The sequence below is a fragment of the Ascaphus truei genome, chromosome 12, assembly GCF_040206685.1.
Source record: "Ascaphus truei isolate aAscTru1 chromosome 12, aAscTru1.hap1, whole genome shotgun sequence".
NCBI classification, from domain to species: Eukaryota; Metazoa; Chordata; class Amphibia; order Anura; family Ascaphidae; genus Ascaphus; species Ascaphus truei.
In genome coordinates, this window is record NC_134494.1 from 41,598,003 (window position 1) to 41,614,256 (window position 16,254).

Genomic DNA, 16,254 nt, shown 5'->3' on the forward strand with positions numbered 1-16,254 from the left:
ATACAGTGTTCGACAAATCACCCAAAAATCTACTCGCCCAACCAAAAAATCTACTCGCCACCTAGTCCCGCCCCCAAGCCCGCCCCCACCCCTAGTCCCGCCCCAACCCCGCTTTAAAATAAAATATATAATAAAATACATTTAATAAATTCCTAGTCAGAACAACATTCGTTTTTGACAAATGTATTTATTGTATTACATTATACTACAGTTAGTCCTTGTTACATGTGTGTGTGTAAATGTCGGATCTAGAATTAAAAGCCAGATGTGAAGGACTAGTTTCCTGAACCCCTTAACCAGTGTCTGGATGCCCCCACTTCACAATATCTAAAGCAGCAATCCCACCTGGGATCTTACCTGATCCGCAGTCCCTCAATGTCCAGGTACCCTCATTCCCGCAATGTTATACATTGGGGAGGTGTTCCCTACCTGTCTTCTGGGTTAGGGGGGGGGGGGGGGGGTTCCGATGTCTTCCGTGTGAAGCTTGAGCCAGATCTGGAAGAAAGCAGTATAGGGTAGTTAAGATTTCGGTGTAGTATAGGGCAGTTAAGATATATAGGGTAAATAAGAGCTCCAGATCCAGAGTGTGAGTGACAGAGAGAGAGAGTGTGGGGAGAGAGAGAGAGAGAGAGAGAGAGAGAGAGTGTGGGGGAGAGAGAGTGTGGAGAGAGAGAGAGAGAGTGTGGGGGAGAGAGAGAGAGTGTGTGGGGGAGAGAGAGAGTGTGGGGGAGAGAGAGAGAGAGGGGAGAGAGGAGAGAGAGTGTGGGGGGGAGAGAGAGAGAGTGTGGGGGAGAGAGAGAGAGTGTGGGGGGGAGAGAGAGAGTGTGGGGGGGAGAGAGAGAGTGTGGGGGGAGAGAGAGAGTGTGGGGGGGAGAGAGAGAGTGTGGGGGGGGAGAGAGAGAGAGAGTGGGGGGGAGAGAGAGAGAGAGTGTGTGGGGGAGAGAGAGTGTGGGGGAGAGAGGGAGAGAGAGTGTGGGGGAGAGAGGGAGGAGAGAGTGTGGGGGAGAGAGGAGAGAGAGTGTGGGGAAAGAGAGAGTGTGGGGGGGGGGAGAGAGAGAGTGGGGGAGAGAGTGTGGGGAGAGAGGGAGAGAGAGTGTGGGGAGAGAGGGAGAGAGAGTGTGGGGGAGAGAGGGAGAGAGAGTGTGGGGGAGAGAGGGAGAGAGAGTGTGGGGAGAGAGGGAGAGAGAGTGTGGGGGAGAGAGGGAGAGAGAGTGTGGGGGAGAGAGGGAGAGAGTGTGGGGGAGAGAGGGAGAGAGAGTGTGGGGGAGAGAGGGAGAGAGAGTGTGGGGGAGAGAGGGAGAGAGAGTGTGGGGGAGAGAGGGAGAGAGAGTGTGGGGGAGAGAGAGTGTGGGGGAGGAGAGAGGGAGAGAGAGTGTGGGGGAGGAGAGGGAGAGAGAGTGTGGGGGAGAGAGGGAGAGAGAGTGTGGGGGAGAGAGGGAGAGAGAGTGTGGGGGAGAGAGGGAGAGAGAGTGTGGGGGAGAGAGGGAGAGAGAGTGTGGGGGAGAGGGAGAGAGAGTGTGGGGGAGAGAGGAGAGAGAGAGTGTGGGGGAGAGAGGGAGAGAGAGTGTGGGGGAGAGAGGGAGAGAGAGTGTGGGGGAGAGAGGGAGAGAGAGTGTGGGGAGAGAGGGAGAGAGAGTGTGGGGGAGAGAGGGAGAGAGAGTGTGGGGGGGGAGAGAGAGAGTGTGGGGGGGGGAGAGAGAGAGTGTGGGGGAGAGAGAGAGTGTGTGGGGGGAGAGAGAGAGAGAGAGTGTGGGGAGAGAGAGAGAGAGAGTGTGGGGGGGAGAGAGAGAGAGAGTGTGGGGGAGAGAGAGAGAGAGAGAGAGAGAGAGAGAGAGAGAGAGTGTGGGGGAGAGAGGGAGAGAGAGTGTGGGGGAGAGAGGGAGAGAGAGTGTGGGGGAGAGAGAGTGTGGGGAGAGAGAGAGAGAGAGTGTGGGGGGGAGAGAGAGAGTGTGGGGGGGGGAGAGAGAGAGAGTGTGGGGGGGAGAGAGAGAGAGTGTGTGGGGGGGGAGAGAGAGAGAGAGTGTGGGGGGGAGAGAGAGAGAGTGTGGGGGAGAGAGAGTGTGGGGGAGAGAGAGAGTGTGGGGGGGAGAGAGAGAGAGTGTGGGGGGGAGGGAGAGAGAGTGTGGGGGGGAGAGAGAGAGAGTGTGGGGGGAGAGAGAGAGAGTGTGGGGGGGAGAGAGAGAGAGTGTAGGGGGGAGAGAGAGAGAGAGTGTGGGGGGGGGAGAGAGAGAGAGTGTGTGGGGGGAGAGAGGGAGAGAGTGTGTGGGGGAGAGAGGGAGAGAGAGTGTGGGGGAGAGAGGGAGAGAGAGTGTGGGGGAGAGAGGGAGAGAGAGTGTGGGGGAGAGAGGGAGGGAGAGTGTGGGGGAAGAGAGAGTGTGGGGGGGAGAGAGAGAGAGTGGGGGAGAGAGTGTGGGGGAGAGAGGAGAGAGAGTGTGGGGGAGAGAGGGAGAGAGAGTGTGGGGGAGAGAGGGAGAGAGAGTGTGGGGGAGAGAGGGAGAGAGAGTGTGGGGGAGAGAGGGAGAGAGAGTGTGGGGGAGAGAGGGAGAGAGAGTGTGGGGGGAGAGAGGGAGAGAGAGTGTGGGGGAGAGAGGGAGAGAGAGTGTGGGGGAGAGAGGGAGAGAGCGTGTGGGGGAGAGAGGGAGAGAGCGTGTGGGGGAGAGAGGGAGAGAGAGTGTGGGGGAGAGAGGGAGAGAGAGTGTGGGGGAGAGAGGGAGAGAGAGTGTGGGGGAGAGAGGGAGAGAGAGTGTGGGGGAGAGAGGGAGAGAGAGTGTGGGGGAGAGAGGGAGAGAGAGTGTGGGGGAGAGAGGGAGAGAGAGTGTGGGGGAGAGAGAGAGTGTGGGGGGGAGAGAGAGAGTGTGGGGGAGAGAGAGAGTGTGTGGGGGGGAGAGAGAGAGAGAGTGTGGGGGAGAGAGAGAGAGAGAGAGAGTGTGGGGGAGAGAGAGAGAGAGAGAGAGTGTGGGGGGGAGAGAGAGAGAGAGTGTGGGGGAGAGAGAGAGAGAGTGTGGGGGAGAGAGGGAGAGAGAGAGTGGGGGAGAGAGTGTGGGGGAGAGAGGGAGAGAGAGTGTGGGGGAGAGAGAGTGTGGGGGAGAGAGAGAGAGAGAGAGTGTGGGGGAGAGAGAGAGAGAGTGTGGGGGGGGAGAGAGAGAGAGTGTGGGGGGGGAGAGAGAGAGAGAGAGTGTGGGGGGGAGAGAGAGTGAGTGTGGGGGGAGAGAGAGAGAGAGTGTGGGGGGGAGAGAGAGAGAGAGTGTGGGGGGAGAGAGAGAGAGAGTGTGGGGGGGAGAGAGAGAGAGTGTGGGGAGGTGAGAGTGTGGGGGGAGTGAGAGAGTGTGGGGAGAGAGAGAGTGTGGGGGAGAGAGAGAGAGAGTGTGTGGGGGGGGAGAGAGTGTGTGGGGGGGAGAGAGAGAGAGTGTGGGGAGACAGAGGAGAGAAACGGTGGGTGACACACACAGAGGGTGGGTGATACACAGAGAGAGAGAGGCTGGGTGAGTGACTGGCTGGGTGAGTGGTTTGCTGGGTGAGTGGCTGGGTGGGGCAGGGGTGACTGGGTGGGTGAGTGACTGACACTGACTGGGGGTGGGGGGGTGACTGACACTGACTGGGGGTGGGGGGGTGACTGAGACTGACTGGGGGTGGGGGGGTGACTGACACTGACTGGGGGTGGGGGGGTGACTGACACTGACTGGGGGTGGGGGGGTGACTGACACTGACTGGGGGTGGGGGGTGACTGACACTGACTGGGGTGGGGGGGTGACTGACACTGACTGGGGGGTGGGGGGGGTGACTGACACTGACTGAGGGTGGGGGGGGGTGACTGACACTGACTGGGGGTGGGGGGGGTAACTGACACTGACTGGGGGTGGGTGGTGACTGACACTGACTGGGGGTGGGGGGTTACTGACACTGACTGGGGGTGGGGGGGTGACTGACACTGACCTGGGGTGGGAAGTGACTGACACTGACTGGGGGGTGACTGACAGGGGGGGGGGGTGACTGACTGGGGGGGGGGGGGGTTACTGACTGGGGGGTGACTGACTGTGGGGGGGGGTTACTGACTGGGGGGGGGTTACTGACTGGGGGGGGTGACTGACTGGGGGGGGGGCACACACATACACATACTCCCATACACACATACATTCATTCATTCACACACACACACACATTCTCCCACACACACACACATACGCATTCTCTCACACACACACAGGGGAGGAAAAGCAGCGACCAGCACCACGCTCCTCCCCCACCCACCCGCGCCCATCTCCCGCTCGTGTGGGGGGCAGGCCGACATCCCCCCCCCAATCAGCAGGGTGGGTGGGAGGCACGTGGCGAGGTGTCCCCCACTGGGCGCCCCAGGTGACAGAGAAGGTAAAGGATTCGTGGTCCATCCGCTCCAGAGAAAATAAGGTAAGAACTCACCAGCAAAAGGGGTTAAAAACTAATTTATTGGGCTACATAAAAACAAAAAATGCCCCAGGTGACAGTCAGCCCCGCCGTGGCCGCCACTGCCCTGCTCCCCTCGCCGGCATGTCACAGTGCACGGCCAAGCTGCAGGCTGCTTCTTCCCCCCCAGCCCGCGGCGGCATGAAGCTCGTGGGGGGGGGGGGGGGCCAGGCCGACATCCCCCCACCTCATGCGGCGGCTGCGCCATCATGAAGGTAGGGGGCGCATGGGAGGCATGTGGTGAGGGCCGAGCCCCCCCCCCCCCCGCAAGCCAACCGGGCTGCAGCAGCGGGGACCTCCCGCCCCGGACATCGATCGGTGGATCGAGGGGAAGGGGACAGGAGGAGGGGAAGGGGACAGGAGCAGGAGGAGGGGAAGGGAGCAGGAGGAGGGGACAGGGGACAGGAGCAGGGGACAGGAGCAGGGGACAGGAGGAGGGGACAGGAGGAGGGGAAGGGGACAGGAGCAGGGGACAGGAGAGCTGCCGCGGTGGGGAGTAGGGAGCCATGTGGGGACCAGGGGGATCGCAGGGAAGGAGCAGAGGGGCCGCAGCATGGAGAGTACTTACCCTCCAACAGATCTCCAGGCAGAATGGCCGCTCGTTGGGGGTGGGCTCATATAGAGCCTGGCCGCGCGCCCACAAAGCCTGGGAGCGCTCGCCAATCAGGAGTCAGGTAGGGGAGTTTTTTTTTTTTTTTTAGCGCGAGCAGGGAAATTTCAGCACGAACGGGGGAATTTTAAAAAAAAAACACGTGTGCTGCTTGGGCCAATATTTACACGCCCGGGGGTTAAATCCACCCGCCCCGGGCGAGTAAATGTATACAATTGTCGAACACTGTATATATACATACATACATGGCTAACCCCTAAAACTCCTGATGCACATATTGCCATTCAGGGATACTCCATTTTTAGGAGAGATAGGTCAAAGAGAGGAGGAGGGGTGTTATTTTATATTGCAGACACCTTACAATTTACACTGTTACATTGCCCCCCAAGACCAACCTCTTTTGAAATCCTAGTTAGCAGAATCTGCCTCCCCTTCTCTAAGCCCGTCCTGATTGCTGGCATCTACCGCCCCCCTAAAGCCCCTCTACAATCTCTGACTGATATCACCCAGTTTCTTGGCTCCATTTCCTCTCTGAATGAGAAGAGTGAGCTGCTAGTTCTTGGGGATTTCAACTTCAATTGGCTTGACCCTAAAAACCACAAAATCCAGATACAACTCAAGTCACTTAACCTATCGCAACTCATTTCCCAACCCACACGAACAAACCTGAAATCGCACAACCATTCCTTGCTTGACTGGATTCTCTCCTCAAATCCCAACAGAATCCAATCTTCTGGCATCCTTCCTGACATTTTCAGTGACCATGCAATAGTGTACTGTGTAAGGAAAATTAAACCGCCCCAATCAAGCCCTAAAGTTCTCCTCACTAGAACATTTAGAAACGTTAACCCACAACAGTTTCTGGATGACCTTACCAACTGCCTTGGCACAGAATCGTTTTAATTCCTGACCCTGATTCTGCGCTAGACTATTTCCAATCCGAGTTCTTACAACTCTGTGATACCCATGCTCCACTACGCAGAATAAGGGTACGGGGTGCCCATCTTCCATGGGTTACACCTGACCTTATAGCACTCTACCAGTTCAGGGATGCCTTGTGGAAAAGCCACAAAATAACTGGCACTACCAAGGATCTCAATCACTACAGATGCCTGCGGAACATGTGCACAAGGCAAACAAGGCATGCAAAAGCACAATATTACTCTGACAATCTCCTCCAGAACACATCAAACCCAGCTAACTTCTGGAAGGTTATCAACAACATATTCCAGCCTTCTAACCATCAGCAGCCAAGTAATATCACTAAGGGCGATATTACTCTGACAAACCCCACCGACATTGCAAATGCATTCAATGATTACTTTGTGGGGTGTGCTACTAACTTATTAGCGAAACACAACCCAAACCACAAACCTGAATCTCATCCTGAGAGTACCCCTATAGCGCCACCCCCTCCCAAAATTGCCCACAATGTTCAATTTGGCCCAGTATCCAAAGAGGAGATTACACAAGCGCTTCTCAAATTAAAACTAAGCAGCCAATGTGGACCAGACTTACTACAATCTAGGTTCCTAAGACTTGGTGCCCCAGCAATTGCCAAACCAATTGCTTCGATAGTAAACTCTATCCTGTCTGCAGGCCATATCCCTAAGACCTGGGAAGCTGCCAGAGTTGTCCCAATCTTCAAAAGTGGGGACAAAAACACTGTCTCAAACTACAGACCAATCTCTCTTCTCCCAATCCTATCCAAAGTCATGGAAAAATGTGTCCACTCCCAATTAAGCGATTACTATAACAAGACAAATTTCCCTAGCCAATTCCAATCTGGCTTTCGGCCCAAACACTCCACCGTAACTACCCTGCTAAAAGTTTGCAATGAAATCCAGTGTGGAATGGAACGGGGTCAACTCACTGGTGCAGTATTCCTAGATTTTGCAAAGGCTTTTGATACTGTTGATCATGCTATCCTGCTTAACAAACTCTAGAGCTCTGGAATATGGAAACATGCTTTAAACTGGTTTCAGTCCTACCTATCAGGAAGATCCTAACATGTGTCCATCTCAGGCTCTAACTCTAACCCCCTGGATATCACCTGTGGCGTCCCACAAGGCTCTGTTCTGGGGCCCCTACTCTTCTCAGTGTTCTTCAATGATCTTCCCACAGATTGTCAGGAAGCCTCATTACACATGTATGCAGATGACACAATCCTATATGCACACAGCCATATCCTCTCTAACCTTCAACACATACTTCAGTCTGACTTTTTCAGACTCGAAAACTGGATTTCCCAAAACAAACTGTTTTTAAACACTGACAAGACTGTAATAATGGTGTTTGGGACTAAGACTAAATTTTTAAAGCTTCCAGCGACTGAGCTCCAGATTAGAATCAACGCTAACACCACCCTAACCCCTGTCACTAGTTTTAAATACCTGGGCTTATGGTTTGACTCCCACTTAACATTCGGGATGCACATTGATACCCTGACAACCAAGACCTATGCCAAACTAGGGGTACTTTACAGGAACAAATCCTCCCTAAGTCTCCTGGTCAGAAAACGTATCGCACAGCAGATGCTAATGCCAATTATTGACTATGGAGACATAGTATATGGCTCAGCACCTCAAACCCACCTTAGCAAACTCTCTCCCGTCTCTCTCTCTCCCCCTCTCTCTCTCTCTCCCCCTCTCTCTCTCTCTCCCCCTCTCTCTCTCTCTCCCCCTCTCTCTCTCTCTCCCCCTCTCTCTCTCTCTCCCCCTCTCTCTCTCTCTCCCCCTCTCTCTCTCTCCCCCTCTCTCCCTCTCCTCCTCACTGTATCTGGATATCTTATTTACCCTATATATCTTAACTGTCCTATACTACACCAAAATAACTTATACTGCTTTCTTCCAGATCTGACTCAAGCTTCACACAGAAGACATCGGAACCCCCCCTAACCCAGAAGACAGGTAGGGAACACATCCCCTCCAACTTATAACATTGCGGGAATGAGGTACCTGGACATTGAGGGACTGCGGATCAGGTAAGATCCCAGGCGGGATTACTGCTTTAGATATTGTGACGCGGGGGCGTCCAGACACTGGTTAAGGGGTTCAGGAAACTAGTCATTCACCTGTGGCTTTTATTTCTAGATCCGACATTTACACACTTACACATACACACACACACGCGCGCGCACGTAACAAGGACTAATTGTAGTATAATGTAATAAATACATTTGTCAAAAACGAATGTTGTTCTGACTAGGAATTTATTAAATGTATTTTATTTATATATTTTATTTTAAAGCGTGGTTGGGGGCGGGGTTGGGGGCGGGACTAGGTGGCGAGTAGATTTTTTGGTTGGGCGAGTAGATTTTTTGGTTGGGCGAGTAGATTTTTGGGTGATTTGTTGAACACACATATATATATATTGGCAGGGAAAGAGTTTCTTTCACATATGTACAATGTAATTCTATCCCTATATACCAATAGGGGCCACATAGTATCTACAGTAATAGCAATGCAACACTCTCTTACATTTCTACACCTACCCACACCATTGGTATACACTCCCACTCCACACACACCTTTTGTAAAGCGCTGTATACACTGTGGGTGCTTTATACTGCACAGGAGGGAGGGATAGGCTTGAGTCACAGATAAATTATAAGATGCACTTTTTTTAAGTAAAAACCTCTCTTGCTTTATTCATTGTAACATCGCCGGAAGAAGAGATCAGTGTATCTCGAAAGCTCGCACAAATAAAAGCATTTTGTTAGTCACGGAACAGTATTGTCTATTCATTTTTGATATATATATAATACACACACACACACATATATATATTTGGTAAACCTACCCTGCCTTGAAAATTGCAAAGCCAGTACAACCAACCTCACACTGATGAGACCCATCAAGGTTGAAGCATGTCTGTGAGTGGTTTAACTGGCTAAGATATTTGAATGTGCTCACAAGTGATAATTTTGGAGATATTATATATATATATATATATATATATATATATATATATATATATATATATATATATATATACACACACACACACACACACACACACACACACACACAGTGGTTGATAAATCACCAAAAAATCTACTCGCCACACAAAAATTTTTACTCGCCCGGGGGTTAAATCCACTCGCTCGGGGTGAGCAAATGTATAGGTTTGTCGAATACTGTATATATATATATATATATATATATATATATATATATATATATATATATATATACACACTGGCGACACACTTTATTCGAGCTCGGCTAGTCCCACGAATTCGGGTATACTCGGGTGTATTGAGGTTTGTGACTGTTTTCTGCCCGAGTGCATTGCGTTATTTTCCAGGCAGGGATTGAAGCATTTTATTCCCGCTGGCTGCAATACTGCACAGTATATATATATATACTGCATTACAATTCATGAATTTATGCCATCTGGTAGACACGCGAAGCATTGCAGCCTATTAAATCCTAATCATTATCATTTAACAGATCAGCCGCCCGTCAGCCAAGCATGAACCGTGGCTGGGAAGGCAAACGCAACGGAATTGTCAGAGGTGAGGAGCGGCGCATTCCAGGTATCTGCCAGGTACATACTGGGTATTTGCTCGAATAAAGTGTGTCGCAGCAGTATATATATATATATATTTTTTTTAATTGTATGTATTTATATAGCACCATTAATGTACTTAGCGCTTCACAGTAGCAAATCATATAAATAACAAATTATATAAATAACAGGTCATGGGAATAAGTGCTTCAGACATAAAAGTAACATTAAGGAAGAGGTGTCCCTGCTCCGAGGAGCTTACAGTCTAATTGGTAGGTAGAATGTACAGAGACAGTAGGAGGGAATTCTGGTAAGTGCGTCTGCAGGGGGCCAGGCTTTATGTATGAAGTGTAAAGTATCAGCCACGGAGCTACTCATATGCTTCTTTAAGCAAGTGTGTCTTAAGGTGGCTCTTAACGGTGGATAGGGAGGGTGCTAGAGAGGGTATTGACAGGAAGGGAATTCCAGAGGTGTGGGGCAGTCAGTGAGAAAGGTTTAAGGCGGGAGAGGGCTAGGTGAACTAAATATCTGAGCTGGAAAACCTGCTCGCCCCATCTTTGTGAGAAGATTTGTGGTAGAGAACGACTAGGTCGTTTCTCTTGGGCCTTAAGAGCAGCGGTTTTTAAGTTGATTAAAATGTATATTCACTAATAATCCCGCATCACAAATGAATTCAAAAAGTCACATCTTCTACACTTTGATCCCAATCACATGTATTGTTTTGCTCGATCACTATATATGAAGGTAGAGATTATTTGTAGGTCGACTACTGAGAGATCGAATATAATTAATATGTTCACTTATCACTGTAATATAAATATCCTGTATTGAGAAGAGCCCCCTATTTTTCCTATGGATTAGCGTCAGATTTAAATCAACAAATTGTATCCATTTACAGCTGGTGCAAATGACCACAATTCTTGCAACACATGAAGAAGCAAAACTGCTTCATCTTGATACCAGAGTAAATATAGAGAGGTGCCGTTATCTGCAGAATTCAATAAAAAGGTACAGCAGCAATGAATGCAAATGATGCAACTGCATGACACCATGTGGCACCCAGACGGCAGATACTGAAACAGTCTCATCCAAAAATAGCATTTTGTATAACAAAAAAAAAACACAGCCCTCACACCTGGTACATAATGTAAGGGAGGTTTCAAACAGCGGTGCCACACAACCTGTTATTGTTTGTGTCCAATGAATAGAGCAGGGGTGATCAACTCCAGTCCTCAAGGGCCACCGACAGATAGAAATTGCTCCCCAGCTAAAGAAGGAAGGCTGGCACCGCCCTTAGAACCACTGGACGGTGGTCGCGGATTCTGCTGATGAGAACGTGCTGAAGCGAGGACGTCAGCTCCAATGTACCACAGATAAGCAAAACACTTTATTGTTGTGTGCAGAGACTGTGTACATTGTTGCATATGCCAGGGCACGGTTTAAGCTGGGAACCAGTACAGTTGTCCAGCTGTGGTTAGAAAGGGCTGACGCATGGTTGAGTTATTTTCCCTAATGGGAATATGTATTTTATTTTATAATTTGTTTGACTTAAAGGGATGGTGGGCCTGTTATCATGACCATGATTTAATCCCTGTAAATAAACCCTGTAAATAAAGGGTTACCCGGCTGATTTTAAACTCTAATTCAGTTTGTGGTAGCGAGTTCTAGCTATATCTATTTGATCACGTTGACAGACATATCGAGTAGTTCTTATGAGGGCCTGCTCGGCAGCATAGACGCCACTATGATGCTGCAAGAGCAACACATGGTTTGCGTTTAACAGTGAAGACAGGCACCGCAGCACACTCTTAGTATATAATACTTACCTGTGTATATGGGTCCTGTCATGTAATGTGATCTATACCCAGTAGCACATTACATACCGTGGCAGGAGCCCCCAGCTCAGACTTGTTATTGGAAATAAAAACTTACATGGTATAAGGGTAATCCAAATGTGTATACAGCTCATAAGCAGGGCATTGGAAACACTGAGCTATGCATAAGGAAACACTGAACTATGCATAAGGACCAAGGTATATAACCACTTGGCTATACAGCGGTGGTCAATCCTTTAGTTGTACTTTGGACACTAATATATCCATATCAAGATATGCTTATATCACATATGAATGCACAGGTTTTGTACTAAGGTGTGGGAACATATACTGTTGTATCTCAAAACCTCTGGCCCAAAGCTGATATAGCTAACCTTACCCTATACTGGAGATCATGAAGACTGATTACTCACTCTCTCCCATGAGATCATAGGACTACCAATGATGTGTATGTTATATACAGGTTGATAAGATCGCTACGAATCTATGTCCTCTTAACCCCAGTTCGTTGTAGGGGATATCCAACATCAGAACTACAAAGATACACACTTGTCTGTAGATGTGACTCACTTAACTCACTACTTTTAGACTAACATCTATTATACATCTAGATGTTATTGAAGAATAAATCAATTTTATTATAAGAATATCAATAAAGGTTATTTTAATTGTTAGTGTACAACCCTGGTAAGACCAAACATTATATCATAAACATTTGGTCTGTGGGGCGCCTTGTAAAGGGAGTCTTTGTGTGGATCGTGCCCCTTTGACACGTTCCATCTATCATTTCCCTGGCAGCACACAGTAGACACATTTGGAGTTAGAGCGAGGTACACCTTTTTCATTTGTCTGTAAATAAACCCCATATAAGAAATACAGCGTTTCCTGCCTTAAATTGTAACTAAGAGACTGCAACGTGGTGTGGGCATCAATATATATATCTATATATAGTATATTACAACAAGACAAACTGCCTGCAACAGACTAAGCAAATAATGAGTACTTAAGTTAGTAATATAATAACCACTAACGGTGCTAGGGACTAGAAGTAATATAACAATGAAAAGAAAAAGAAAAGTGTCCCAACTCAGCACTCAAGTATACGCTTTTCTTTTTATTGTTATATATATATATATATAGTTTTGAAGCAAAAGGTGGCACTGTGTGCTCATTTGCATGTCATTTCCCAGAATCCCTTGCTGCAGTGTAAGTGCTGGCTGATAATGGTGAAAGGCGGGCTTGCAGACCTGTCTAAGACATGCAAATGAGCATACTGTAATATTTCCATTATATATATATATATATATTACACACACACTGTGAATATCTATGTAACTGGATACGTACGCTCCCAATACACAGCACAGCTGCTTCCCCTTTGGCTTTGAATATGTTCCTTGAAGTACTCGTTCTATACAGTACATACAAGTAATACAGGTTCTACCACGCATGGTTAGAGTGTAAATACACCGCCTAATGCTGGGAGTACAGTTGTCTCACCCTGTTCTGAAGTAGCTAGATCTGCTCACAGTTACAGACTGGAAACGGTGCTGTTTGGACTTTCCAATCTGGCCTGGTTGAGCAGATTTTATGCAACAGTCTCTGGAAAGCACAATGCCTACATGATTTAGAGAGACACACACACACACACACACATTGTCCTTGTACAGAGTAAGGACACGCACTGCTGGCGAGTCCCAGAATAAGAACACGCACTGCACAGCACTTCCAGTGCGCTACAGAATAAGGACACCCACTGCGCAGCACTGCGTGGTGAGCCACAGAGTAAGGACACTCACTGCCGGTGAGCCACAGAATAAGGACACGCACTTCGCAGCACTGCCGGTGAGCCACAGAGTAAGGACACGCACTGCCGGTGAGCTACAGAATAAGGACACGCACTTCGCAGCACTGCCGGTGAGCCACAGCGTACGGACACGCACTGCAGCACTGCCGCCGAGCCACAGAGTAAGGACACACATGTGGCTCGGTGGCAGTGCTGCACAGTGTAAGGCACACACTGCGATGTTACCCGTTCCTTAGCTTGCGGAGCCGGCATTGTAATGCGTTGCAGATCTCTTTCTGCCACTGGGATGGCACTACGTGGGACAGGAGGGTCACTGTGTCCCTACCTGCAGGAGGCTCCTCTCCCAAGTGTCCTGGGATTTCGTCTGTGTCAGTAGCCGCAATGTCCTCCCCCACTGTCTCTACGCTGGGTCCCTGCGGGAAGAACACAAGAGGATCATGACTGGCAGATAAAGGCCTGGTGGAGAAGAACAGAGCACCTGGCAACCACAAAGCACTCAGCTTCACAACAACTTCCGGCCTTTACATTTGCTTCCTTTGCAAATGAAAAATATCAGCCTCACTACTCCCAAGTTATAAAAGTCACATTCCCGTGAACCTTTATTAGGATTATTTCAGCGGCTCCTTAAGTTTCAGTCCCACTGGGAAACCCAATTGCGATTTTTTTAAATATTTTTATGGAAAGAAACATTACTAGTGACCGAACGCAAATCTTCGCAAAGAGCAGTGACTGAGGCGTATTCTGCTTCCCGTTGGATATACCGCAGGACACACAACTGGAAAGAAATGCTACAGTGATGCCAATAATGTAATTAGCAAGTCACAGGGAGGAGTCACACGTGGAAGTGAGTCCAGGCTCCAGGTGGCCACATTGTGTCCACCAGGCAAGTATTCCTGCCCGGTGAACAAAACCTACTCGGGGTTCAGAAACGCGAGCGCTGTGCGCTGCCGCTTTAAATATAGAACATTGGATGCAGAGGTTTGGTGCCTGGCTTATCGGTGCAGTTAAGAGAGGAGCGTCTCGGAGCAATAGTACAACGAGTGCATCAAAGTTTGCGTCTGCAAATAGCGAATGGCGCAGGCTTGCGCATATCAAATCCGCCAGGTGGCGTCCACCTAAATGCTTGAGATCAGCAATAGGTGTGTGAAGATCATATAATGAACTCCATAGAGGTGTATGTATGTAATATATATATATTTATATATATATATATTCCATATGTATGTATATAATATACATTAAGTGAATCCCTGCGCTTCTCCCAAAGGGATAGCAATCAATGGGGAATATAAATGTGAGTATCAGTACTGGTATATACCAGTTTTTAATTGCACAAGGTTATATAAGCATATGTTTGATATTTTAACCCCTTCTGGGCTTATTTCACATAACACTAGTATGCATTTAGCGTAGGGACCTGCTAAAGAGACTTACCTTGACGTGGTTAGCAGGCTTGGCATTATTTGATCAAAGGATGTATACCAAAAGTCTCCTTTTTTCTTATAGGTATTTACACCATACATTTATTTATATTCCCCATTGATTGCTATCCCAAAGGGAGAAGCGCAGGGATTCACTTTCTGTTTTGCACTTTTGTATGGCCAGTTTCTTCACTAGCTGCATGCTCTTTACATGGAGAAGCGCAGTGATTATATATTTGTTTTATAATATACATTATAAATTGTATTTATATATTAGTGTGTATGTGTGGGGGTATATATATATATATATATATATATCTCTATACACACACACACACACTAATATATAAATACAATTTATAATGTATATTATATACATACATATGGAATATATATATCCTATATTTTGACACACACATATACACTATGCCTTTATACATCTGTGTGTGTGTGTGTAATATATATATATATATATATATATATATATATATATATATATATACACTGTGTGTGTGTGTGTATATATATATATATATATATATATATCACATAATGTCTGCAGACATGTATATATCAGATCACATCACCCTAGCTCCCTGAGCAGTATAAGGGATGGCTGTCTTACCTTCATTGCTGCTGCCTGTGTGTGCTGGGTGCAGGCAGTATAACTGGGGCCTGGATCCCCCTCTCTATGGGACAGGGACCCTGCCTGACACACTCATCCAAAGCACGGCCAGCACTCTGTCAACACAGGCTCTGGGGAGGGGGGAAGTGACGTAATGACCGTGACACCTGACTCCATGGCAACACTGGAGGCGGCGGCCATCTTGTGTGTGGCAATGGATGGGTTTTCCCCGCTCAGAACCTTGGATAGCGCTTATCTTTCATGGGAAATACAGATGCTGTAGTTATAATACCGTAATAGCATCACAATGTGCAACTGACCACGGGTATATATATATATCCCAGACACATACTGCATAAACAAAAACCTTTAACAGCATAAAATACACTAAATATGTTTAATCAAAATGGGGGGGGGGGGGAGAGGTGGGAGGGTAATGATGCACAGGGTAAATCCGTTTATACCACCCTTTTATACAACCCGCAGACTCTTAATGACCCGAATCTGGTTGTCCATATAACGACTAATTTAGGGGTAACCAACTCCAGCCCTCAGGGACCACCAACAGGTCAGGTTTTCCGTATATCCCTGCTTCAGCCCAGGTGGCTAATCAGTGGCTCACCTGTGCTGATGCAGGGATATCCTGAAAACCTGACCTGTTGGTTGCCCTTGAGGACTGAAGCTGGCTACCCCTAAGCTAGACTATCACGTCACTCACCATCCTCCACTTAGCAGCAAAACAGTATCAATTTTAGTGGGACCACCCTCCTAAAATTCAGATATCGGACCATGCATAATTATTATACATGGAATGGTAGATAAAGTACTTAATTGCCAGAAAGTCTTGTAATTCTTTATAGTATGTACACAAACAGAAACAGATGACATAGTATCAGAGCACTCTATCACTAATTGTTAGGTGAATTAATCTAAAAATATCTTTAATGTCATCAACGAATATAAAATAATGGGTGTTAAAATAAAACAGTACTGACAGTGACTGT

At 48.1% G+C, this 16,254-nt stretch overlaps 1 protein-coding gene across 1 annotated transcript in view; it reads right to left on the minus strand.

Annotated features, from left to right (window-relative positions):
• LOC142464192 (transmembrane protein 263-like) overlaps nucleotides 1-15,389 on the minus strand; it is an 87,487-nt gene extending 72,098 nt beyond the window's left edge. The window contains exons 1-2 of the mRNA XM_075567542.1: nucleotides 15,251-15,389; nucleotides 13,530-13,617 (exon numbers count right to left, since the gene is read on the minus strand). Of these exons, the coding sequence (XP_075423657.1) occupies nucleotides 13,530-13,617; nucleotides 15,251-15,256 (94 nt within the window). The 5' untranslated portion in view covers nucleotides 15,257-15,389. The remainder of the gene's footprint in view (nucleotides 1-13,529; nucleotides 13,618-15,250) is intronic.
• Between the last annotated feature and the right edge of the window lie 865 nt (nucleotides 15,390-16,254).